Source organism: Marmota marmota, unplaced genomic scaffold (assembly GCF_001458135.2).
Source record: "Marmota marmota marmota unplaced genomic scaffold, marMar, whole genome shotgun sequence".
NCBI classification, from domain to species: domain Eukaryota; kingdom Metazoa; phylum Chordata; class Mammalia; order Rodentia; family Sciuridae; genus Marmota; species Marmota marmota.
The window spans coordinates 5,178,439-5,206,199 of NW_026000000.1; the positions used below are offsets into that span (position 1 = coordinate 5,178,439).

Genomic DNA, 27,761 nt, shown 5'->3' on the forward strand with positions numbered 1-27,761 from the left:
GCCCATTAAGTTAAGAGATTGATGATCTCTTTGTATTTTCCTACTGTTTTTTTTTTTGCTTGCAATTCCCCCTGCACCCCAATTGCTGACATTCTCACATCAAATTTCTCTCTCATCCAATTCAGTTGTTTTACTGAGAAAATTTTCATTCACCCAAACTTCTATTTTATTGTCTGTTGTGTATCTTCAGTACTGTTCTACCTTACCGTTTTAAAGGAGTTCACTAGAATAATTTAGTTTAGTTTTTTTTTTAAACTTTAAATTTTGGTTAGAAAACATGAAGGAAGAAAATGGCCAAGTTAAGTGCTACCTAAAAATAAAAACAAAACAAAAAAGAAAAATCATTTACTCCAGAGCTATTCTCCTATAATTCACATGATATTAAATCTGTTTTCAAAAGCAAATTTACTTTTGCAAATGTGTTTGAATGTTTTGTGAAAAATACTAATGCTTACTTAGTAAATGATGTGGATTTAATATAACAGAAGAATCACTGAAATGGAAATGACAAATTGTAATTTATTAATCATATATGGGAGATGTTATGATGTTGCACGCTTTTATGTATTTTTTTGTGCTTAAATGCAGTAAAATAATTTTGTAACTAAGGCATTTTAAATTAAATATTATGCATTTAAAAATATAACATTCATTAAAAAACAGGAAATCTGATATTTTTCTTCTTTGAATACTTTTGTGCAGGGTGCAGTGATGCATGCCTATAATCCCAGTGGCTCAGGAGGCTGAGCCAGGAGGGTTGCAAGTTCAAGGCAAGTCTCAGCAATTTAGCAAGGTCCCAGTGAACTTAGTGAGATCTTGTTTCAGAATAAAAAATAAAAACGCTGTGGATGTGGCTCAGTGGTTAAGCGCCCCTGGGTTCATCCATAGTACCCAAACAAAAACAAACCTTTTCTTCCTTCAGATCCTAGGAAATGGGCTATTTACAAATGAGTAGAAAGAAGTATTCACTTTTTTTTTTAGACAGTGCATGGATTTTCATGAGGACTAGTTTAGGCTAAGGTTCAGTAATTACCATCATTTTAAGCAGTAGAACATAGGAATTCATTTCAACTAATATTAGGCATGACACTAATTCGGTATTAAATGCTAAGCCCATTAGCAATTACTTACAGTGCACTATTACTTTCCGAGTCTCTGTAGTAAGTTTTTCATCATTAATGATTTTTTTTCTTTTCTGTGCAGCACTTACTATGTGTAGTAGTATGACTTCAAAAGAGGCCAACCATTCGAATTTTGATTTACATCCATTTAGGTATATTCCTTATGACCAAATCTACCTCTCCCAAGCAATCATAAGAATCATCTCTTTCTACAGAATTTAATAGAATACTGGATGGTTAAATCGCTGTGCTTAATTCATAGGAAACCAACCGAAGTTTGTTTCTATAAAAACAATAAACTAAAAAGAGAGCCTTGAATCTTTGTCTAATTCATCAAAGTGTAATTACAGTTCTACTGTCTGACTCATTCCCCTTTACAGTCCAAAGATAATTTCTGTGGTATATTATTATACATTGAAATAGGATAATTGCTTTTCTAAAATATATTCACATAAAAATATGTAGGTAAGTTCATAATGTACCTAAAATCATGGATATTATCATTATTGCTCTTTATTGTTAAATTTGAAAGCAAAAGTTGAAAATATTTATAAAAAGAAGAGGCTCAGTAATCCTGAATTAAATAGGATGACCAACTATCTTAGTTTGCTCAGGACTGAGAAGTACTTAGGGTTTTTAGTTTTAAAACTGGGACAATCCCAAGCAATTTTTGTATTAAAACCAGGTAGTAAGAGGAAAATGGGTACAAGTTGGTTACCCTCAACAAAGATAAAATAGTGGTGGAATGAAGACTGTTTTGGGGAAAGGTACTTTGAAAAACATCTTGTTCTTGCACTTTAGGATTTTCTAAATTTCTCCTCTTTCTACTTTCACAACTCTAAAGTCAAGCTAGTTAATATTAAGAACCCTTTTATCTCTCTGGATCCAGAACCAAGAAAGTAGTAACACTCAGAAGTCCTTCTAAGGCATTGAGGGATAGAGGATTGAGTTCTATATTGAATGGTCAAGAGTCAAATTAAGTCTTTGCCATTCATTAAGCAGGTGATTCTGTACCTCTGTTTTCTCAAATATAAATAATAATAATAATAATAATAATAATAATAATATCCAACTTGTTGGGTTGTACCAACGTGCCTATTTTGCATTAAAAATGCCAAGAAGTTTGTTAGTTTTATTGTGGTCTTGATTATTATTAGCAACTTGGTCCAAGCCAGTATGTTGTGGCAGTAATAGTAACCTTCATATCTAAAGTCTTAGAAGTACTTGTTTGTTTTAGCAATTTTCTGCAAAGTTTGGCTTCCATCATCTAAAACGTTCAGCTGTACTTTTATTTCTTTATTTATTTTACCTGTTCAAGATATATACATAAAATGGCAAGAGAAAGTTTCAAACTTAGGACTCTTCTAGGAAATGAAGCCTCAGTTGAATGGACAAGTGGATAGTGAAATTACCAGTGTTCTCTTTAGGTTAATTATGTTGTTCGTGAAGGATGCTAACACACTTCATTTCTTCAAATAACTACTTTATTGAATATCTCATGAAATGATCCTGAGATTCCATTTAGAAAGGCATGGCAATATTTATTCTTAATCATGAGGATTGGTTGCAAAACTTAAGAGCATATTGGAGTTTAATATGCCACAGTTTGGCCAGGTATCAGCAGAACTTTGCTTCTATTAAAGCTATGGCAAAGGGAGATTGTTAAAGGCAGACTGTGATTTAACTGAGAGATTCCAGAATATGAACTTAGATCTTTCAAAATGGCATTGTTTTAAACATCAAGGTTTCATCCTCTCTAGACAGTGAGGGGAGGAGGAAATCAATCATGTATTACACTCCACTCTACTCCACTCTAGATTTGTGATAGTCACCTCCTACTGAGAAGAAAGTAGATTTGTGTTTGACCTTTGGTTTTTTATTTTAACCAGTTAAATTTACAAATGTTAGAATCACTCAAATGTTTGATTGATAGAAATATGGTCCCTTAAAATCTGAAAAACCTGTTAAAACCATGATTGAAAAAAAATGTTGATTTTTAATAATGAAAGAGCCAGGTGCGGTGGTACATGCTTGTAATTCCAGCGACTCAGGAGGCTGAGGCAAGAGGATCCTAAATTCAAAGCCAGCTTCAGCAATGACAAGGCACTAAGTGAGAGCAGTCTCTAAATAAACTCAGTGAGACCCTGTCTCTAAATAAAATACAAAAATAGGGCTGGGGATGTGGCTCAGTGGTTGAGTGCCCCTGAGGTGATCCCCAGTACAAAAAAGAAAAAAAAAAAAAAGAAAGAAAAAAGAAAAAAAAAAGCAAGAGAAAAACTGCAAATTCTGAATTTTGTATAATTAGAAAGCTTTTAAGGGAAAATCAAATTGTTTTTCATATTATAGGCTAACATGATATATTGTTCTATACTATATCTTGAACAATATATTCTATATCTTGAACACCTTTTTAAAGTGTAAGTCCTTTGTAAGTGTTGCATCTTTTCAGTCATTTAATTTCTTTATTTTTTATGACAGTTCTGATTCTCAATATTAGATTCATTGTGGAACATATTTTTTTAAATTTTAATTCTAATTTATTTATATATGATAGCAGAATGAATTGCAATTCATATTACATATATAGAGCACATTTTTTATATCTCTGGTTGTATACAAGGAATGAGATGAACATCATTAGGGAACATATTTTGTATCATAAAAATTGTATTTAAAATGACAGTGCAGCATGTATACATCCTATAGTTGTGTATAATTATACTAAATAGTGAAAGTATTTACATGATTCAATGTTAAAAGCTCACTTTTGATTAAAATCTCTGAAGTTTTTTTAATCTTTGGGGTCAAAATGTGTACAAATGAGGATGAATCTTCTCTACTTTGTTCTGCTCACAGACATTAAATAACCTCATTTAAGCCTCAGTGAACTCTGAAAACAAAGCCTTGCTTAGCAATTGATTGATGATGTCCCTTATCAATTGTTCCTAATATATTTTTAGATATAAACTCTTGGCCTCATGGACCCTAATTATAGATCTATAAGGAAATGTCATTTGGTATTAAACATTTTCCCGGGAAGTAAAAAATTCCCACAGGTTAAAATAAGATAAAAATTTGGACATTTGCCTGGGAGAAGGAAATTTTCACAGAAGCACTTTCAAAATATAGTCAGTTCCAAAAAGTCACAGTACTTCTGCTTAGTTCACTTTTAATTAAGACAACAATAATTCAGAACTATTATTTACTGGTATTTGTAAGGTATTCATTACAAATGAAAATGTTTCGGGAATTATCCACTTTATATATTACATTCTGAAATAAATGCACTTCCAAAATGTTTGCGTTGGAAAGCAGACAAATTAAATGTCTTATGTCATCAACACTAAGAGAATTAGATCATAATCTCTGTGGAAGAATGCTTAGGATTGTATATCCTTTGTCATTTACACCTCTAATTACAAACAAGTATACTTTAAATCAAAAACCTTGTTAATATGCCAGTGACTAGCGGTTTTTTTCTTTGTTTCTTTCTCTTCTTTTTCCTTCAGATCCAGAATTGCATCTTGAAGGCAAAAGTGAGCAAGTTTGAGCAAGTAATCTTGGCTAACTTTCAATTCTAGTAAATAGTTCTGCATTGCAACTCATTTTTAAATTTATAATTTATCTAGTTTGTTTTAGTGTTAAAGAATGGACAGATTGAATATTGAGGATGATAAAGTATTGAGTGCCCAGGAATAGTAGTTTAAAAGCTTTTATTTAAGAAGCTATAAAATTGGATGAGTTGATGAAGATTTAGGTAAATATTAGGAACTTAGGCAAATATTAGGCAAATACTTTGGGAATTCTAAACGTGTTCCTATGATGTTGGAAGAATAACTCTTGGACAGAACGGACGCGATCCAACTGTCATCATTTTAGGAAGTATTGAGTGGGTAGGGAAGGAGGTGTGAGTAGGAGAGAGGTAGATTCACGAATATATACTAGTGTATATATATACTGGTATATATACTGGAATATATACTGGTACACTGTACAGTATCCTGTAGACCCTGTAATTACCCCTCATTTTTACTATTTTCCGTCTTCTTCAAAGTTGTGTCAAAATTCCTACGTTGTCATCCAAGTGGAAAGAAAGATTTCTAACAGCCTGGTTGTTACCGCGGCAATATTTTAAAAGATATGATTCAGTTTCAGGATGTACTTTTTGGAACTTGGAAATAATTTTATGCCACTACCCATTCTCGACCCAAACCAGCAAATGGAAGAAGCAGGGGTCCATCAGTGAACTCCCCTGTGGACACTGTCTCAAGAGGATGGGATAAAGGACAGGCTGAGTAGTCTTCTAGGGCCCAAATCCGTTTTGGCCTTTGCACTAAGAAGAGTTCATTGATCTGAGTTCCGAAGGTGAAGAAAGGAGAAAATTAGCAGGAAGAGCAGGCATAGTAGCAATGCCTGTGGGATGGAGATGAGGGTTCGGAACCTTTCCTCCACCCTCTTCCCCAGAGGATGTAAGGGGGAATCCCTCCCAGGCAACGCTCTCATATCCTAAGAGGCAAGTTTCTCTGCAAGCCTTAGCCACCTGTGTGAGGAGCTCCCTGTGGGAAAGGAGGCGTGATAGAGGGAGAGCTCAGAGTCACATCACTCCGGAGCTTTTCTTTGGGAGGCTGAGGGTCAAAACACCTCGGAGAACTCCGAGCTTGTAGGATGCGCAGTTCACCCCGCCCTCCAGGGTGGTCAGGATCCTGGTCTAGGATCCACCAGCCGGTACGCTCTGGAACCCTCTGACGCCTCCCCAGTTTGCTCCGGGTCCTTCTGTCCGCTCCCTCCTACCTCTCCACCCGCAAAGTGATGCTCCCGCCTCGCTCCGCCTGCACACCCCCTAGCGCGCCCCAAAGCTTTATCAAGCTCCCTACACACGCCGCCGCCGGCTTCCTTTGGCGCCCGGCACTAGTGACCCGGGATCATCAGCGGCTGCCTCTAGAGGCCCCCATTTAAGTCCCCTCCTCCCACTCCCGGGCCACCGCGCCTCCGGGGGCTTTTCTCCCCCACGCTACAGCGCCCACCGCGTTTCAGGTTGAATCCCAGGTTGGACCTGCTGTCTTGCTCATCTCCACACTGAGCCTCTTGGTAAGCCCAGAGAAGTGGAATCTGCACACAGAAACTCTTGGTGGCTGGAGCCGGCGGACTGGGCATGCTCAGAAGCCAGGGTTGGCTTTGGTCTCAACTAGGAAGCTTTTGCTCTCGGGAGGCAGCGGCGACTTTGGGGAAAGTTGATCAGAGAGGGGAGGAAGCCCCAAGACGCGGAGCAGCGGCAGGAAGGAGCACCCGGCAGCCCGGAGGAGTATGGGCACCCTACGGGATTTACAGTATGCGCTCCAGGAGAAGATCGAGGAGCTGAGGCAGCGGGATGCTCTCATCGACGAGCTGGAGCTGGAGTTGGATCAGAAGGACGAACTGATCCAGAAGCTGCAGAACGAGCTGGACAAGTACCGCTCGGTGATCCGACCGGCCACCCAGCAGGCGCAGAAGCAGAGCGCTAACACCTTGCAGGGTGAGCCGCGCACCAAGCGACAGGCGATTTCCGCGGAGCCCACCGCCTTCGACATCCAGGATCTCAGCCATGTGACCCTGCCCTTCTACCCCAAGAGCCCACAGTAAGCAGGGGTTACGCGCCGGGTCCATGTGGCACCCTGGCGGTGGGGAGCTGCGGGTCTCTGTATTGTCTGTCAGCCCCCGCCCCTCCCGCTTGCCTTGTCTGTCCTCATCCTCAGAAATGTTTCATTTTCACGGGCACTTCTTGCGGGGTTGTGCACGTTTCTCAAAGCCAGACTCACTGCACATACGTTGCCTTCATGCCTTTGTCAAATGCCAAGGTATTTTAAAAATATACATTGATATGCCACCTACTGTACCTAGAGTTTGAACGCGCCCCAGGTGTGTGTCCCACCATGTGTGTGAGTGAGGAATAAAACCCCCCATTCCCCAAAGCCCTGGCAAACCTGCCCAGCCGGAAAATCCTAAATGCAGGCTCATCAGACTTGAAATGAAATGCGTCTGATATCACCCTTACTTTCCGTGCTCTCGTGGCTCTCCTGGATTTCTCTACATGCTGGTACTTCACGCTGGTACCCTTCAAACCTGATGTTCTATCATCCCCAAAGTGCAAAAATACGTAAATATGCATATAAGAGGGAAGAATTTTTGATTTCCTGAATTGGATGACATTTACAATCCATAAATGGAAGACTAGTCTGTTGATTCTTTAAAAATGTTCTGTTTTATAACATCTGAGGGGGAATATTGCTTATTTTCCTGAAGGAATTTTAATGATTACTAATGAACAGATCCATCTCCCAAGAGGGTTGTATGTTTCCAGGGTCCAAAACAGATAAGTGCACTTATCTTTATCTTTATTTACAGTGTGGACACATACTCTGACTTACTCCTGGCTTCTAATGAAACCACTCTAGTATTGTTCTAGCATTTTAGAGAACCCTGTACTTCTAATGCCAGTGGGCTTCATAACTTGGATGAGACAATTCAATGAAACTTGTTACACAACACTCAACTCAGAGTCCATTTGGAAAATAAGCAGCAAGAGCATGAGATAAACTGAGAATGAGTAAGAGCACCAAAATAAATTGTATTTAAATTGATAGATAATGACATAATTGATAAAACAAAGGATTTTGCTGCTCTACTCTTAACTACATCACATTGGCTGGATGACATATGTTACGTAATAATAATATAAGGTCTCTTGGAACCCTTTACTTCATAAACATAAGAATTAATATAAGGAGAAAGAGTGAATACTTTATTATCTCCATTTGTATGTATTGGATGGGGGTGGGTCAAGAGTAGGTACTGATCATACTTTTGGAAACTTTAGAGTTGTACCTATCTTGGTTCCCATGGAACATTTGCAATTCTTCATGTAGTTTTAGCTTAAGGAGGAGTTTGTATTCTGCAAAGGAGTGGAGAATAAACCACAAGGATAAATATTTCTGAGATTCTAAGCTTACCAAGTTGCAATAATAGTTCAGTAGAATTAGACCTGTCTTAGAAACCTGAGTGATCTGACTTCACTGCAACTTTCTCTGGTAAATTAATTTGCAGTCCCGACATGCTTGCCTGTTTTAGCTAATGAGGTACATGGCCATCTCTCCTGGGCCAGGTTTTGCATAATGAAAATATAACTCAAAGACAGGTCTTTGCATCTTTAAGCATTCTATAGCATCTCATTTTAGTATCTGCAAGACTTTGGAGTAACATAGAGCAAGCTCCGCTTTTAAAGAAAGACCATTTTAATAGGTTTTATAATGAAGCATGATCAAGCTAGCTGATAACTCCAGTTAAACATTCTATCAGAGAAGATCTAACGAAATGTAGGCAGCAGGGAATGAACTGTAGAATGTGGTAAGTTTTAGAATCCTCTTAGTGCTTGACATGTAGAATAACTAGATTTTTTTTTTCAAGTCTGGTAGAAAATGAAATTACTGTGGCAAGTAATTCATAAAATTCCATTATAATAAACATTTTATCTTTTGAACAATGCTATGCATTCTGATATTTATTTAATAACTTGCTCTTTAAAGAACTCAGTTGGTAAGGTATTGCCATGGTGGTTTTTGTGATTCTTGAAGGATTATATTGAAGAAAATGATAGAATGTCTTCCAAGCTTAAATAATTTTGGAAAAACATCTGTTCTTTTTTCACACTTACATAAAGAAAATGAGAATAAAATTGGCTTGAGTGGTTGAGTGTACCTTTCTTAGGGAAAAAAAGAAACATATTGTATGCAGAATGACTATTATCTTTCACTATTGGAACAATTGTAGAAGATAGCTCCACAGGGAATTCAGAAAACTTGCCAATCTGAGGAAGACTAGTTTGCATTTCAATTTATTTCATTTGAATAATTTGATCATATAGACTTATTGGCAACAAGTGTTATGTCTTTATATTTAATCTGTAGTGAAACTTATATTTGGTTATCTTTCTTAAAATTGTATATAGGTTATTGTGAGTTCTAATTAAAACAAAACCATCCAAATGCGCTAAAATTGATTTTAACTTCATGCTCATATTGTTTTTTGGTTGTCCTTTTAGAGGTAGTTAACCGCCCAGCTAATGTTCCATTCAATTATCCAATGTACGCAAATACATTTGTTTAGTATTTGCTTACTGAAGTTGTCTTTTGAGGATTATAATGTTTTAGAAAGATTCTTGTCTTCTTAGTGATTTTTGGTCATTTGAAAAGTAGTATAAAATGTAACTTCATAGCTTTAATCTTCTTAACATTCAAGAGTCTTGATTTGGAATTTTCCCTTTAAAGTAGGGATTGGAAAGAAGGCTCTGTCATATTTAGCACAGAGCCAGGGCACTCCTGCTGCATTTGAGAGCTGGTGGAGTGTTTCTGTGTATCTCTTTCACAACCTCTGTAGATAAAACCCTTAAGCCCTTCTTAGGTTATGAATGTGGAGCAAAGAACTGATGGAGAAAGTTGGAATCTATACTCCATTGCCACCAAATAGCTACTTGAGAATGTAAGCTACTAGATTTCATATTGTTAAATAAACCAAGTCAATTAAACCCTTAAAAATTGAAAAAATAACAACAAAACCCAACCATCCATTCTATTAGATCAGATAACTGGTTGTTTCTTACCCACTTCTAAAGCAATTTTATTTCATGGTATTTCAGTCCTGAAAAATGGACCCTGGACTAGATTAGTATCTGATATATTTGTTCAAAATCCTTTACCTGTTGAGAGTGTTCCCAAATCTTTTCCATTTTGCTGTCATAGACTTCCATGTAATTTCAATGGGACTGTATAGACTTGTGTTCCTATCATAACTTGTTAACATCTCTGGATTTTTGTAAAGCTCTTTCCTTTCACCCCAGAGGTAGCTGTATTTCAGAGCATGATGGCATGTTTTGTCCTGTTTCACTTTGTAATTATAAAGTACATGGGAAGAATGGAGGATGAAAAAATATATTTTTTATTTTTGAGGCATTAATTTTTAAAACAATCTTATCTGATATTCTAAACTTTGACACTAATATATGTCAAGAGAAATAAATCTTCCTCAAGGCTACGTCTTCAATTCTCTAGGAAGTCAAGAGAATTTTAGAATTCTAGTACAATTGTAGATGGGATAATATTAAAACCTAAATTTCTTTAAAGGTAGGAATTAAATTCCAAATATTCCCTACAGATCAGTTTAATATTTTTATGGACATCTGCCATATAAAAATATTGCAAGGATTAGAGATGAGAGATACATACCATCCTGCCATTGAGGGGTTAACAAGGTGTTAACAAGACTGTACAAGTAAATATTTTAAAAATTGAATAAGGTAAGTTGCAGGGGAGATAACTAAGACAGTTGGTAAAATATGTAGATCCATTAAATTCTGTGCTATCAGACACTCTTATAGAGGTTCAAGTTTTTAAAGAAGTACTTGAAAATGGCCTTGATGTAGGCGCTTGCTAATGAGATGAGGCAGGTTGGGGAGGAGGTGTGGTTTGGGGGAGATAATAGTTTTAAGCCATAGCAAGGAAATGGCATTTTTAGGCAAAGACAGAAACTAATAGCTATAGTAGAACAACATAAAAGGAATTGAGAAATCGCAAGTTTAGGCCAGAGAGAAGGAGAAATTTGGTTTCTATAATTTTATAAAGTAGATAAAAGGGCATTTCTGTTTGTTTTTAGAATAATCACAAATCATTTGTGTGTATGATTTGTACCAGAACTGATTGTTATCCACGAGTAAGCTCTGAATCTCAGAATCCCATCAGCACAGTACTGATAATAGTCATATAACTATAGTAACTAGGTAAGAATATTTAATTTAAGCAAGCAGCAGATGATTAGAACCTTTAAAGAAACTAAGTTTCACTCTTAAAGAAACCACATTTTCTTTTCCACTCACTTCAGAATGTTCCCATTGAAAATCCTCTAATTATGTGCCACAAACTAGCACTGTGGATTCCTCACATACCTAGGCAAACTGGACATAGATGAGAATTGAACCTGAAGTTGGTTTTTGAAATTGATCTTTCCTGTTTTTGTGGAGGAGTTAAATTCTGACCTAATGTTATTATAATACCTTCCAATTTAAGTTTGATCATTAATTTGACATTACAGTCTGTGCAGTAAAATTGAAGTCACAGAAATTTTTATAATAATGTACGATACCAGGTTGCTAAAATCCTATTTGGGTGTTTTGAAGCAGTAAGGTTGTGTGACCCTAAAACGGGGTTTATAATGAAAATACTGACAAGCCCTTAAATAGAGTAGCTCTAAAGACTGCCTGAGAATATAAATGACCAGCCTCTCTGCACTACTGGGCCACATTTGCAAGCTCCTGCTACTTGTTATTTCACTAAAGAGTTGGGTTTGGATTCCTAACGGGAATGGGTGGAAGACAGGCCGATGTTCCTATTGTTGCTGTTTGCAGGTTAGAAGGCATATGGACACATTTTTTTTCCCTCTGTCTGCCTAGCAATGGAGGGTCTCCATGGTATCCTAGCAACCATATTCGAACACTAGGCTGCTGCTCTTTCTGCCATCTCTACCATAGGTGCTGCTACCCATCCCAAGGAACTGGGCCTATTGCTAGCATTCCAGACCCTCTGACTTAAACCTCCTGAGCTCGGAGAATGCAAGACAATGTGACAAATAAGCACATGCTGAAAGCAGCATTTACCAGCATGCTCAACAGCTTATTATGTAATCACATCTGTGGCATTTCGAATCCTAATCTGAATTGTTGAGCTGGTGGTGTTTGCCATCCCTACTCTGACAGCCCCTCTCTGCTTCCCCCTCTACTCCCTCACCACCCAGCCTTCTGACACCAGTCTCATTCCCTCTCACCATCTCCTGTAATGACTGCGTTCCTCACCATCTCCTCAGGATTTATTTTCTGAGAAGTTAAGTATGTGCAGCCTGTTTGAACTCTCTAAGTATAATTTTGTTTGTAAGAGCGGAGGAATGTTCTCTCTCCAAAACTGTCATGTAAATATAAACAATACCACAAAAGCTGCAGCTACACAAAGCAGATGTTTAGCACAAGGTGGGACTAATAGTACACTCCCCAAAGTATCTAGTTTCTGAGTGGATTTTATAATCATAGTTATTAATATGAAAAAAGCAGGAGAGTAAATTGGGAAGAAGAGATGTGTGTGTGGGGGGGTACAGGAAAGGGCAAAACAAGGTGACTGTTGTTAAAGCTTTTTGCCATATTTGCAAGGAATTTGGAAAGCAGTGATGGGCTCTGTAAGCGAGTAAATATGCCCCAAAACTGGAACAGAATTTGCAAGTACTCTGTGGATAAAGGCAGCTATTGGAGTATATTGAAAGTTCGCCTTCTTGGGGAGCCATACTGAGTTACTTGCAGAAAATCATGAGGATGTTTCCCTTTAGATCCATACTTGTTTCGAAAGCTTTACATGGTCCCTTGGAAATATCTCTTAATCTGACATCAGCAAGAACTTGGTGGTATTTGTGCAGTGCACGTTTCAGAGGAATGGAATAAAGGCACTAAGTTAGCATACCATTGTTCTGAATAGTGGCTCAAAAATTGCAGTGTCCTTCATCATTGTAATGGTTAACATTTATGAAGTGCATGTGCTGTGCCATGCACTTGTACTGCTCAAGTGCCTAACATGGATCATCTCTTTCAACTCTTTTATATTCTCAGTGAGAAAGATTCCAGATTATCCCCATTTTATAGAAAAGGAACAGAATACTGAGGCTCAGAGAAGCCAATCAGCTTGCCCAAAGTGCATACTTTTACAAGGCTGAACCTGAACTTGAACTCCAGAGCCTTTCTCCTTAACCACTATGCTTACCTGCTTCCCAAAAGGTGTGAGGATTAGACAATTTCAGGAAATAACATCTAGAATAACATCTAGGCTGTTCTCAGGGGATTATCTTTTCACTCAGAATTAAATAGAAAGCAGAAGAATTTTGGGAGGAGTAGAAGGAATTAGATAGAACTTTGGTTCCCAGACATGTTTGCACATTAGGATCACCTGATGGATCTGTAAAAATATCCATTGCCTAAGTTTTACCCCAGACCAATTAAAATCAGAATTTCTGGGAGTGAAAGCTAGGCATCAGCATCACTTAAAGATTCCTAAGGTTACACCAATGTACAACAAAATTTTGGAACCACTCTGATTGGAAGAAGACAGGGTGTGTGTGTATATCGGTATATTTGTGTGTGATATTAAGCAAAGGACCAGGGCAAATTTCTCATCCAAAGAGATGAATGTCTCTGTTGAATAAAACCTTTGAGCACTGGGGGCTTGCACACAGTAGTGGATTCTTTGCCAAATTACAGGTGTACATATTTAGTGTTTTATTATTTTCCCAAGTAAGTTATCATTACCTAGCCTATTCATTCTCAACCCTAGCTACATATTAGAATCACCTAGGGAGCTTTAAAAATTATCTTTGTTGGGGTACCACCTCCAGAGACTCTGATTCCATTGTTCTGGGGTGGACTTGAGGTATAAGTATATTATTTTAGCTCCTGAGGTGATTCTAATATGCATTCAAGGTTGAGCACTTCAGTGTTAGCCTATTCAACTTTGGTTGCTAATGGTTACTGGAATCCCAGTCTTTGGTCTTCAAGGAAGCACCTTCCTTGGTCCCTTTTGGCCATCCCAAATCCCTGACTTGCAGTGGAACTGGGTAGCTCCGGCTCTGTGATTCGCACAGCATCTGAACCTGTCAGTCTCATGTGATTTCTGGAGTTACCTGCTCCAGTCCCAGGACACACTGAAGTGGCAGCAGCTCTGTTCAGTCGGGAAGTGTGTTTCCCCTTTCCTGCCAGCCACGAGTCCTGGCCACAGTTCAAATATGACACACTTTAGGATCAGCCATCATTGCAAGTTTGTTTTCCACTCTTACTAGGACAGCTGCCTTGTTAGCCACTAAGACTGTTTCCTTGGGTCCCAGCTGCTGCTTGGGCATTGTGACGTTGACGAAGGTGAAACTGATGAGAGCCTCTTGGAAGAGCAGTACTGGGCTTGTAGCGCCTCTCCTTCTGGTATGTGATGCCTCTGCAGCCAGCTACAATTTTTTTCCCCCTACAGATATTTTATCCTTTTAAGGCAAACAGCTTGAGCTCAGGCTGAGGAGTACTTTCCAAGGAGGTTTCAGAGAAAGCAGAGCAAGCACATCAACCTCTCAGCCCCCTATCCAGATGGTTTTGTTTGAGTGCACAGATTTGGGCATTGCTGGCAGGTGAGAGGTCTGAGATGATACCTGCAGTAAGGGGCCTTGGGTGTCTCTGTGAGGAAGGCTCTTGGGGGGAGATAAGATGCCCTAGCTCCAGTGGTCAGACCTCACTGCTGCCCCTGTAGCCAGCTGTGTGTCTCCTTCTTGCCCTCTTTCCCCTTACATCATTGTGAAATTCTCAAGGTGTTCCTAATGGTCTTTGATAGGAGCCTATTTACATTTGTAATTTAATCATTATCTTCTCAGGTGAGGATCAGCCGACATAGCACTTTAAGGAAGTAATGAAAATAGCTAATACAATTGCAAATATTTTTTGGTAAAAATCATCTTCTTAGAGTCAGCAAGGAGGAACCTACTGGTCTCTTTCTCCCTCCCTCTAAAATATGAAAATGTATTCAGCTGACAGATAGCATGTTAAAGCAGAAGAGATGTAATAAAGCTGCCCAGGGATTAGGGACATTAATTACACAGGGAAGTTAATCATAAGGGAAGTAAACACTTGCATGTGAATAGTGCATTTAGTTATTGGACTTAAGGGGGAGGGATAAGATGAATTAGCAACAATAAAGAAACATGACCCAAAGCATGTGTTCACTAAGTATGCATTAGCAGTTAGGATCAGAATGGTGGGCAAAACTGGAGGTAGGATCCTGGGAAACTATTTCTTTGGGTTCATTTATCCTAAGACAGGAAAGAATGGGAGTTAGTACAGAAAAAAAAAAGTCAGTGACAATTTAGTGTCAACATATAATAATACTTTTGCCTGCATCAAAAATACAATGATATTAATTACTTTTGTCTGTCTAAAGATCATAAATGCAAATTAAACTTCATCAGATTTGCTGTAAGACAGATGTAATTGCATTAATTTCTGTATAAAGGTGGAAAATGCCCAGCCAAAGCACAAGTAAATAGCTTAAATTATTTTTCCAGGATTATGTTTCCAAGACAGATCTCCTGATGTTATTGACCTTCTAATGAGCTGTGTCATTTTTATCACTTCTAGACCATACCTGCTCTTTAGAGGTAGCACTGTACTTCTTCTTTGAACATGAAGTAATTACAGTATGATCCAGTCAGTTTCATTTGGTTAATTGTGTTGAATGTCAGTGATACACCCTAGTTAAGTAAAAAATACTTTTGCTGTTTCATGAAACAATTGTATTATGGTAATATCAAGATTTCACTAGATCTAGGCCATAATGAGATAATGTGAGGGAAAAGCATCCTTTTTTTTTTTTAACTCTACATCATCCTAATGTTCCAGCTTTATCAATAAATTATGGTTTCGACAGTGCTTCTAAGTCTGGACTAAGGGGAAAGAAAAGAGGATTTCCATGACAAGAGAGAAAAATTGGAATTCTTGAGTTTTGCCCCTCTGGAGCTGTTGTTATGGATGGACTGTGGGGTGGATCAGTCATTCTCTATTGCACCTGCAGGTGGCTGGCAAGCTCGCTGTAAAGGAAGCACAACACCACCCTGCCACCTTCAGAAGACATACTTTGCCTAAACCATGGGAGTCTGAGTCACACATGTTTTTATTTTATGGTGAGAAAGAGAAGATGGCCTTAGATTAGACTTGTGCTGGTTGAAGGGTGTCACCATATCGTACACAGAGGAATATTAAGCGTCTGAAAGTGACAGGTACCATTTTGCTAAGCCCTGGCAGCTCACTTTGTCAGCGTGAGGAGAAAAATAAGCAAATATGAAGAGGAATAAACCCTAAGTTGCACAGAGCATGCACAGTGGAGCATGGAACTTACTGCAAATGTGAATCATGGTCTTCATTCTAGGTAACTACTACCCTCTTATTTTGGAACTGTCTGGATATCAAAGCTTGTAAAAGTAAGCACAGAGATACTTAGATAAGTAAGAGTAGTTTTTTTTTTCTTTCTTTTTTTTTTTTTTGGTGTGGAAGATCCACTCATTATAGTCCCTCTTTATTTTGAGCAAATGAATTGTATTTAATAGAATTTCCCAGCTCTGCACTGTAAAGAGACATCCCCCAACACCCTGCCAGAGTGTATGGTACAGTGAAAAATGAGAAAAAAAAAGTTCAAAGTTTCTAGTCATTCACTTAATACCTGGCTTTATAGAAGTCGAGTGCTGAATTCCAGCATACATTTGTATGAGCAATGTTTCTTGTTATAGATCTGAAGAGCTTTAGAAATATTGTGAAAGAAACTATGCTATGACTTTTTTTTAAAACAGTTGTAGCCTTGATCAGGAAATATTCATTTTTCTTGTCCTCAAATATCACTTCAGTTTTTTTTGTTGTTCATCATAAAAGGAAACTAGGGCATAAAAAGTATAATTTGTCTGATTCTGTCTTCCAGATGTTTTAGCATAACTTAGTAGGACACCTCTCTTCTCACATAGGAAAAAAAAAAGAAATGAAGAAGAACTAAAGGATTCCTTGTTCATGCAGCACTGGCGTGGGTAAAACTGAATGGATGTAATTCTGAAACAAGCTCACTGTGAATGGATCATCTTATTAACTATTGGCCACCAATTTATGGATTTCATGAGTTCATCCAGTCTTTGCCTTTTTGTTGCTTTGATCAGCCACTAATATGTTTATTTTCCCCTCTTTTTTGACTTTTGGTAGGAAAAGTCTGCTTAAAAATGTTTCTTTTTTTTGCTAGACAACTGCCAAAAGAGTATAATTCATGCTCTTTGAAATAAAAGTAGTTAAAGCAAAAACTTCCAGGAATGGAGAACTGTGTGTGCTTGGTACTTGTTTACATATTTATGAATAATTATAAGAAATTATTTCAGAAAATTCTGATATTTGGGGAGTATTCTATTATTTACTCCAAAGTTGTATTCCATCTATAACATAATTATGATCGTTTGAAGCAATCCAGGATAACCCTTCTATATCCCAATGAATGAAGAAATTGAAAGAACTAATATTGGAATATTTCAGTGAAAATATCGTGAAGGTGTGCAGAGAGGTGAATAAAACTGAATATTGTAGAACCTTCCTTCTAAATTGTAAAACGAAGATACCACTTATCATAGAGGAGGCTACCCTTTTCAGCTGACCCTTTCTCTTCTGTGGCTTGTCTTGTCTTTGGGTGCCATCGCTGAAGTCCTGCACCATGTAAATCATCTATCATAGTACAGAGGTGCTCCATCTTCTGGATTCCTAAGGGTTACTGTCAAGGTGATGGATGGAAAATGACTCAAGTATACATTTATTTGTCTTGGCAAGAGTGGGATTCTCTGCTAGGTGGATTCAGAGGTTATTAAATAACATCTAGGTGAACTCTTGCTAGTGAGTTTTTAAATCATCGATGACAGGTTCTCTCTCCCTTCCTTCTTGACTCCCATTAATCGTCCAATCCATTGCTTTATCATCACTAATGGGAAGAACCCTGTTAAAAATTCTTTTGTTCAAACTAGGCTCTTTGTTTCCTGTTTATCTTTTTTTTTCTTTTCTGAACAAAAATATAATTTCTCAATTCTTTAGAGAAATTCTTTGCAAAGTAAAAGCAGTAAGAGTTATTTTGTAGCCTTGTTTTACTGGTCTATTATTTATGGTGATAATTACTAAAGCTATTTGTCTTGGTCTATGGCATACAAACTATATCATTTAATATTATAGTAATCTGGTGCTATTATGATCCCCCCGCTTTTTTTTCAGATGGATAAAATGAGGCACAGAGAAGTTAAACAATTAGCCCAAATTAAAACAGTAGACTGAAATGTTCAAATGCAGATCTTTGTGAACCTTGAGCTCATGTTCATTCTCTTTTATCCTATGTTGTTTAGATATTTGTTGCAAAATTCACTTTTAAGCAGAAATCCTATTTTACATTTCCTTGTGTTTTTTTCTTTTATATAATTCTTCAGAAAATTTTCACATACCATCTACCTATGTACCCATATTAGCCATGGGGATATTTTCTTTTAGTATTCCAATAGTTATTCTTACAATAATACTGTATATCTGCTATATTCAAATTGTTATCCAATATAACTACTCATTCCTAAAGCATTTTATTGCAGTTTCATACATAGAAAGTTTTTTCCATCTTGTACTTGTGGTTTTTTTTAATTTAGAACTTTTAAGTAACCTCTATTTGTATTGAATCAAATTCCCATTTTATAGAAACAGCCCTTCATTTTGTCAGTAGTTCATTTTCTTATTTATTTCCCCCTAATATTAGCATCTTTATTGGATGTTATTAGAAAGTTTTTCAAATATCTCCTGATTCTTCATTCTAATAATAAAAGTTTCTGTGGATTGGTTTACACCTGTTTATTTGTACAATCATTTACCAAATATTTATTAAGGAGCTACTTACTGTAGGGCAGTGCTATAGTAAATGTTTCTTCTCACCCACAAATAATTTTTTATTCCTAGAAATTAGCAACATGGGAGATACTGCCTTTTCTGAAGCACTTCCCACACACACGTTGGGCCCAGTACACCTGGCTTGGGCTCACGTTCCCAGATCCTGGTGTTTGAGTTTGTAGTGGTGTGTGCTTTTCTTTCAGTGTGTCCATTGGGTTTAAATTTCTATACTTTAATAATTTTTTAGTTAACATCTACTTCCCCTAGAAGATGGTGAATTCCATGAAAACAAGGCCAATGTTACCATTGCTCCATGCTATATCCTTGGAGCCTGGAACACAGCTGGTGTACAGCAAATTCTTTGTCAAGATGAAGCCTCTTCAGGTTCCTATGATATTTCATCCTTTAAATTAAAAAATTTGTAAGTAGGAAATTTATGTCACTGGGTTCCATAGAGCTTATAGGCATACTTGGTTTGACCAGAAAAGTTTTTTTTGCAATTATGTTTGATTACTCTGGGGGCGGGGGTGGGGCTTGTGAATTGCCAGTGTCCCCAGTTTCATCCTAGTCCCCACCACTCCATACCCTCTTCATCTAGCTCATGTCCCTTGTTTGTGTTATCTGCCTGGTCTCTGAAGCCATTTCAGTTTCTCACTTCTGGGATTGCAGAGTCTTAAAAAGTTCCTTCTCAACTGAATGATCTGTGATTGTAAAGTGTCTATCCAAAGAAGAACACTCTAGTAAATGTCTAGTCTCAAGCTCTGCAACATAAAACCATATAAATTGGTTAACCTTGAAAAGTAAAGGAATTGATTGCTTTGAAATACAAGCATGGAACTAATGGAAATAGTTACAGGAGAATCTTTTCAAATTCCCTTTTTTTTTTTTTCCAGACACAGCCAGAACTCTCACTAACAAAATCCTGTCAAGCTTAGGATAATAGCTTGCTAAATTTGAGTATCCAAATAGTCTCATAGATCTTAATATATGAGATGACAGGGACCATCAAACTCATGGCAAAATACTTTTTAATTAGGTGCTTACCTCAACATTAACTGAAATAAAACAGGAAAAATGTAAATGTTGATTTTGTTTTCGCATCATCTCTTAGCGCTTCAGGATGGAACGCGGGAATACCCAATCATATAAAAAAACCTTTTGCCTCACCTAATCATATGCTTTTGTGAGTGTCTGAGGTTATTTTTCTGGAAGGCTTGAGTACCAATGCAGCTGTAGCCTTGGCATATGATAAGAATGAAGTTTGATAAATTGTATTCTTTGGTTAGAAAAATGAATATGTGCATGATTTCATTTATACCTCAAAATATCTGAGTGAATAAAGGAGGACAGCTCATCTCCATTTTGCAGATGTGAAAAATAAATAACAAAGAGATGAGGCAATATAACCCAAGTTCAATAGTGCCTAAGTGACAGCACTGTAGATTCACTAGGTTCCCAGGCTTGGTTCAACGCCCTCTTCATTTTCTGTGTGGCCTTAATGCATTCATTACTTTTTCTTAAAAATCAATTGAGTCGGGCTGGGGCTGTAGCTCAGTGGTAGAGCGCTTGCCTAGCATGTGTGAGGCACTGGGTTCGATCCTTAGCACCACAAAATAATAGATAACATCAAGGCATTCTGTCCATCTACAACTACCAAAATAAATAAATAAATAAATAAATCCACTGAGTCCTCTGGTTCAGTAATACATTTGTGGAAATTAAATTCAGAACACAGCACATACAATGGTTAAGAACATGGGCTTTAATACAGATGCTACTTTACCACTGTGATAGTTGTCTGAGTTTCCATTTTCTCATTATAAATGAGGATTACAGCATCTACTGTGATTAGAGGTAATGTCTGTGGGTCCCTCAGCACAGTGCCCAAATAGAATAAGGGCTTCATAATCAGTTGATGTTGAGGTTATAATTACTATCATAATTTTTAGGAAACAGGTTTTCACTAAAGAGCTGTGAACATCTCTAAACTGAAGAGAATGAGATGGAAAAACAGGTAGAGTAATGACAAGGGCTTGGAACAGAGCCCAGTGCAACCCAGTTTAGCTTTGTTGGGTATGACTCAGAGGAAGATTGAGTGAAGGCAAGAATCCTACATGACTTCTGTGTGGGCTAAACCATACACAAGAAAAGTTGAACATAGGAAAGCTTGAACTTCCATAATTACACTATTTCTTTCATTCAACAAGGAGTTGTAAGCCTACAAAGAAGTCAAGGATGGATTGGTTAAGTTTGAACTGAACTATGCAAAATTTATAGTGAAAATAGTTGCATTATCCCTAGGGAAATAGGTATGTACTTTAAAGAAGAATTATTTAGTGGTCGTTATTAGCACATGCAATTTTGTGAATTTATCCTAGTATATTCTTGAACATTTGTTTTAATACATACAGCCATTGTAAATATAGACTACGGTATGGGTGCTCTTGAGTAAGATTTTAAAGACCGACTGCTTTAATGATTTGATTTCAATCCATCAGACATATTTAGAGCAAAGTGGTTTTTCTGTTTCCTGAAATGTTTGCATAGAAGCTATTCACTGATAATGGATTTCTATTTGAAAACCATCTATTCTCAACTTGAATATTTGCTGTCCAGACTGAGAAGCTCTCAATCATAGGACATAATCTTAGCTTATAAGATTTTGTTTTCTGTTAATGACCTTGATTCTGCATTTCAAGATGTCTTTTCAAAAACAATATGATTGTGAGTAAAAACAGTGATAACAGCCCTGTTAGCCTGTGGAATACATTAATGGTCTTGGCCAAATTTTTGACAGTCATGATGATGAGCTGATAATGGAAAGCTTTAGAATAAAAATGAAAATACTGGTTCATTTTGAAATGTGTCGTGTAGCACAAGAAAGATTTTAACAGCTTTATTGAGATATGATTTACATACCATAAAAGTCACCCACTAGACATTTACAGTAGAAGGGTATTTAGTTAATGTATAGAATTGTGTAGCTATAACCACAATCCAGCTTTAGAACATTTCATTACCTCCCCAATTTACTTGAGCCCCACTTGCAGTCCCTCCCTGTTTCACTCACAGCCTTAGGCATCCACTGAACTACTACTTGCCTTCCTAAATTTGCCTTTTCTGTATATTCTATATAAACAGGTGTTTCATTTTTCAAATGGCATCAATTTACTGGGATGACTGACATAAATTTATGGTTCATTCAGTGCAGTTTATTTGGTTGTATTTGGACCGAGAACATTTGTTAGTATATTAAACATGAAATCCTATTAATGGTACAAGAGCTCAACTGACCAAACTATTTTTTGATTGTTTATGGAACAATGCAAAGACTGGAGAATTTAGTTTTGAGCCTAGATCTGATATGTCTGTGGTACTGACTTGGCTCACAGCAGCAACAATAAGAAAGAATATTTACTGGCTTCAGGCATTGTACTGGGGGATTAAGATGAAGTTTTTGCTACTTATTGTAATAATTCTGAAAGAGAGTATTCACTCTATTTTAGAGACAATTAAAGTAAAGCAAACTCTGAGAGGTGAACCAATTTGCCTTAGACAATACTGTCTGAATGCAAAGTCAATGCATTTAGCTTCTATACAAGACTTATTTGTCTTGAGGTCATGTGGTAAGCAGACTATATCGTTTCTTCCTTCTACTGCTTTCCAGTTCTTTCCATTTTCTTCACCACTGGGATACATCCTTGAATTTCCCCTTGAGCTTGCCATTTTGGTTCCTGAGCATGTTTTGCTATGGATTATTAAAAGAAGAGACACTCAACAAGTTAAAAATAACTGCCAATTCCTCAGGTGAATATAAAAGGTATCAGGGAACTCTCTATGAAACAAGAGAATTTAGTTTTGAGTCTAGACGTGATATATCTGTGGTACTGTTTTGAAGAGAGATTTAAATTATGAAATAAAGGAATGGACAATCACATATGAGAAATGTAAGACAAAAGGACTTCACAAAGTTCAAGAGGAAGGGTGAAATTTCAAATCTTTAGATGTGTCTGAGTTGGCAACTCCATGAATGAAGTAGAGGTTTTTGATTAAAATTCTCTTTAGGGTAGGAACTGTTTTCCAGGAAGAATCCAAATCCGTCCTCATGCCAAAGAGGCTGAAAACAGATAAAGGCTAAATGGTCTCTAATGCAGGTGACCTGACCCCAGAGACATGACTCTTATTTAGGTGGCTGCAGTGAACTCTGCTTTGTTTTACTAAAAACCCTGGCTTGCTACCTGGCTGGCTGTATTCCCCAGAAGCCTTTGCTCTGATGCCAGTCAATCCTACAGGGTGCAAAGGCTTCTGGGTTACAAGCCAATTGGGGTTGCTGCCAAATCTGTTGCTTATTCAGCAGTGAAATGAGGTGGCACTGTTAGCTGTCTTTCTTATTGTGTGGGCACCAGGAGTGAAGTTTCAGTTTGAGAGAATGAAGAGTTATCTTATTTTGAGGATTAACTGGGGGTTGATAAAAGGGATTTTGGAGACGATAAACTATTCTGTGTGTTTTCAGTAAGCTGCAGATTTAAGCTTCAGTGGCACAAATGCTTGGAAGGCATACATCCCATTGGCCAAATTTGGATTTTCTAATTCAAATAAATAATAGTAAAAAAAATACATGATGCTTATATGTGGAAATGGGATTGAATAAACATATAGGTACATGGCAATTAGGAATTAAGGAACATACACACACACACACACACATACACACACACACAAGGATTAGATCGGTTTTATAATGTATTCAGTAAAACCTGATTTTCAAAAATGCACTATCAGTCATTGTGCAGGTTGATAACTCTTTCTACATATTTTGTTTATTTGCAGAACCCATTTCAAATGTATGGTGCAGAGGACATAATAGATGAACTAAGTGATTCTCAAAGTGTGGACCCTGTTCCTACAACATCCATATCACCTGGGAACTTGTTAGAAATGTGGATTCTCAGACACCACCCCAAACTCACTGATACAGAAGCCCTGGGCTGGGGCCCAGCTCTCAGTATTCTATCAATACATCTAGGTGATTCTGATCTGCCTTAAAGTTTGAGAACCCCTGGTATAATAGGAAAGGACTTTAAAAATCAGTGGGGGCAGATTATATCCTAAACTTATTATATCCTAAACAGATTATATCCTAAAGGCAGACCATCTCAATGCCCGGAACAAGGGAACAGAAACTCAGAGTTGGGGGCTATCCTGCTTGTTCTCTGCTATGACTTGCTGTGTCCCTCCTTTTCAAGGCCACTCTAACTTTCACTGCCTGGAGGCTTTCTCTGCTCACACCAGTCTGAAATACTTTCTCTTCTGGGATACCTGTATACAGGTTTAAATTCCTTTACTGCTAACATTTCTTTTGTTACTTAGCTCCCTTGTTTTGTTTATTATTTCATATATTTCATATATTTATATTTAATGTGTACATACATATATACACATTCTGGTGTCATCATCTTAAAGACACCATCTCTGAGTGGACCAGAGTCCCTACACATTCTCGATTGTATCATCTTAACTTGGTTTCTTCAAAGTGCTTCATTACTTGAAATTATTTATTTCCTAGTTTTTGTCTGTCCAGAGAGTTAGGTAACCTCACTTCTGGTGATCCAGGCCTCAGGATCCCAGAACACTGACTTGCACATGGAAGGGGTGCAGTGAACAATGAGTGATGTCTGTCTATCCTGATCTAGACTGGAAGCTATTATGGGATAAGGCTCACCTCTCAATGCACATATGAACTAGCATGGTGTCTGGGGCGTAGAAAGCATTCACATCATAATTTTTTTCCACCCTTTTTTCCCCTCTTATTGTTCTCATGGCTCTCAGCTTTAACAATTCTTTGCACTGAGCCTGAGCATAAAAATTGAGAGAGAGAGTATTAAAGCTTGATATTAGCAATTAGAAAACAAAATGGAATATATCAGTGTTCTCTATATTTTGCTTTCTTGTGAATTGTTTATTTAGAGAGTAATGTTGGGTTATAAGCTACAAATAATAGGATTCCCAAAATTGAACTACATGCTGAATAATTAAGATCTATAATATCATATAGGTTTATAATTCTTATATAAATCCTCTGGGTCCCAATGTTCATTAGAATCCAGATTTTTTTTTTTAATCAAGATTTTGAAATGTAGCATGAAAGGTACACACAAGATGGATTCTGTGGCCTCCTCTTGGGGTCCAGGGCAGCACAGCATTCCACTACAAAATAACTGTATTTACCTACATAGGGAAAATAAGTGCTACAAAAGCCTACGGTCAGTTCAGTTTGGGCTATATGACCAAGTGAATTTTCTGAAAACTTATAAGACTTTGACTGCTTGAATTTTTAGATTCTGAATTTATACATAAGTGTTTATCAACCAGTGTAGTCTATAAAGGAAACTAACATTTACATTTCATATTTTTTTCATGTTCAAAAGCTATATTCATCCACAATTAACATTTGAGGCACTTGAAGCTCAAGGGTATTGAAAAAAAACTGATCAAAGTCACAGTGCTATACGCAAATGAAATGTGAATTTGAACTCAGGTCTGGTTGGATTGGTACCTGTATTCTTTTCATCACAGAGCACTGTCTGTTAGAATCATATGTTAGAGCCGGGCATGGTGGCACATGCCTGTAATCCCAGCAGTTTGGGAGGCTGAGACAGGAAGATTGCAAGTTCAAGTCCAGCTGCAGCAGTTTGGTACGATCCTAGGAACTTAGTGAGACCTTTTCTTAAATTAAGAAAAAAATAATAACAATGGAAAAAAAAAAAGAACTGGAGATGTAGCTCAGTGCTACAGTGCCCCTGGGTTCAATCCCTAGTACAAAAGTGGGGGAAAAAAAGAATCATGTTAGAATTAAAAAGGGCCATAGTGAATGCTAAGTTCACTTGCCTCATTATACAATTAATGCCAAAGCGGTCCAGAGAGCTTGTGGTCTATAAGTTATATCACTAGTAAGCAGCTAGCTTGGAACTCAGAGCTTTTAATAGCTAGTTCTGTGCTCTCTCATTTCTCATATTGACAGAAAGTTTCTAGATGGTTCTAAATTATTGTTCCTGGAAATCACAGTTGTTGCAGATATAAAGGCAGCCTTCTAATAGTTTGTTTCCTACATCAGCTCCCAAAATGTTCGATCAAGCGGTTTGGCTCTCTGTGTTTTTGTAATCAAATACCTAAGTGCCATCAATGCATACTTTCTCAGGTTTAAAGCGGGGGTCTTTATTTACTTGGGCACAGCTAGTGTATATTGTAATTCCCTGTTTCCTTAGTTGCCTTCAAGAGTAAAATAAGCAATTTCATTTAAAATTAACAGCCCCAATCTTATTTATGCCTTATTCACTGAGGGAAACCTTATAGTTAACTGCAATTTTAGTTATTTTCCTTGCAACTTCAAGGGAATTCTTTGATAGCAGCCAATGGATATGCTCGGCTTTGCTGCTTTTAGACAAACTCGTGTGTTGTAGCAGCGAGCTACTTGGGTAACTGTATTCCCAGTCAAAGCAAATTACCTTGCTGTCTGCCTGAGCATTTTACAGACTTACACATTCTCCCAATAAGATTTGTAGGTGTCAGATTTTTGTAAATCAAGGGTTTGAAGTATACTAGAGGGATTCACATTTAAAGTAGAAATGTGATTCTTCATTTTGTGGAAGGCAACTGAATCAGGGAAAAAGCAAATTGAAGGCTTTTGGCAGTTAGAAAGGTGTAGATCTAAACTACACATGCATTGTTTTTTATCTTTTATTTTGTTCAGAAAACAAATGTAATTTTTTTGTTTTGTTGTTTCAGAAAAATAGTGAAATGTTAATTGTGGGGATTTTATGATTTGCTTGTGCCTAGGTTTATGTTACCTACTTCTATAAAGGATTTGTGTGTGATATCATTATATAATAATTAGGAATAGACAATACATCAATACATTTAGTAGTTTATTTTTAAAAGATAAGTATGATTGAGGTGCAACAACTTGAGAGAGAGTTGTAGGGAAGAAGGAGAGAAGTGGAAGAAGGAAAGATGTGGATTCCAAAAGAGACCAGTGAGGAACTCTTGGTTTCTTATCTGCCGCAGTCTGGCTGGGCACAAATCACCAGCCACTGAAGCAGGAACAAACTTTATTTTTAAACTGCAGGAAAACACTTCACACAGCTCCCGGGGAATCCTCCCGAACGCCAGGAGGCTTGTCCAGGAACCCCCAGCCGGAAATATCTCTCCCGGAAATCCCTCCTCCTGCACTTCCCCAACCAATGGGAACTCTCGGGGAATCCCCGGAAATCCCCACGAGAACTCCAAAATAGTGCGAGAACTCAAAAGTTGCGGCAGAGGCGGATAGTAATGCCTCGCCTGTCAATCAATACTGTTGGCAAAATGCCAGGGGCCATACAGACTCGGCTGTGGCTCTCAGCACTTATCCCCCATCCCTCTAATCTTGGAAATAAGAAATTAACTTACACTACATTTATTTATGGACTGAAAACTGAGGCTCTGCTTAGACACCATTTGCATGTCAGGAGCCCAATCTTTCTGGTCCCACTTTGAGAGAAGCTGGAGAGTCAGTAGGCATGGTTTCATACTTTGCCTCTGGCATCAGAGCAACCTGAGTTTAGATCCGAGTCTTGACACTAATGGTGTTCCTTACTTCTCTGCACTTCTGATTTCTCGTCTACAAAATGGGAGGCAGTGTAGTATACTGGGTAAGAGCTGGTATCTGGAAGTAGACCTCTCAGCTGGAATCTCAGATCTGCCAGTTTGATATTACTTTAGGTAAATTGCTTAACATCTCTGTTCCTTTGGTCTCCAATCTGTAAAATAGGAATAAAAATCATATTAAACAAAATAATATTTGTAAATCAATTAGAAGGGACTTGGCAGATAGAATGCACTTACCAGATGCCTGGTCTCTATCATTCCACTAATCTGATGACCCTTAACTTGCAGTGATGTTACCCCCAAGGGAATATTTGGGAATTTTTAGGGGCATTTTATTTGATACAACTGAGAGTGAAGGGTAAGTGCTAAGGATGCTGCTGAACATCCTCCAATGCAAAGAATTATCTGTCTCCAAATGTCAGTTTATTCACCATTTTGGCAACCTGGTTCCCTTAAGTCCAGGGTTCTGCCCCTCC

The 27,761-nt window shown here is 37.5% G+C and overlaps 1 protein-coding gene and 1 long non-coding RNA gene across 3 annotated transcripts in view; both read left to right on the plus strand.

The window, feature by feature from the left end:
- Prkg1 (protein kinase cGMP-dependent 1) overlaps window positions 1-27,761 on the plus strand; it is a 1,168,403-nt gene that overhangs the window by 71,809 nt on the left and 1,068,833 nt on the right. The window contains exon 1 of one of the 2 annotated variants that reach the window (XM_048807595.1): window positions 5,740-6,736. The exons of the other annotated variant lie outside the window; for it this stretch is intronic. Coding sequence (XP_048663552.1) covers window positions 6,426-6,736 — 311 coding nt within the window. The 5' untranslated portion in view covers window positions 5,740-6,425. Of the gene's footprint in view, window positions 1-5,739; window positions 6,737-27,761 lie in introns of those variants that run through there. 2 annotated transcript variants of the gene reach the window in all.
- LOC125618050 lies at window positions 6,744-16,259 on the plus strand. Its single transcript, XR_007349273.1, has 2 exons — window positions 6,744-14,345; window positions 15,779-16,259. It is a non-coding gene; the product is annotated as an uncharacterized LOC125618050 (long non-coding RNA).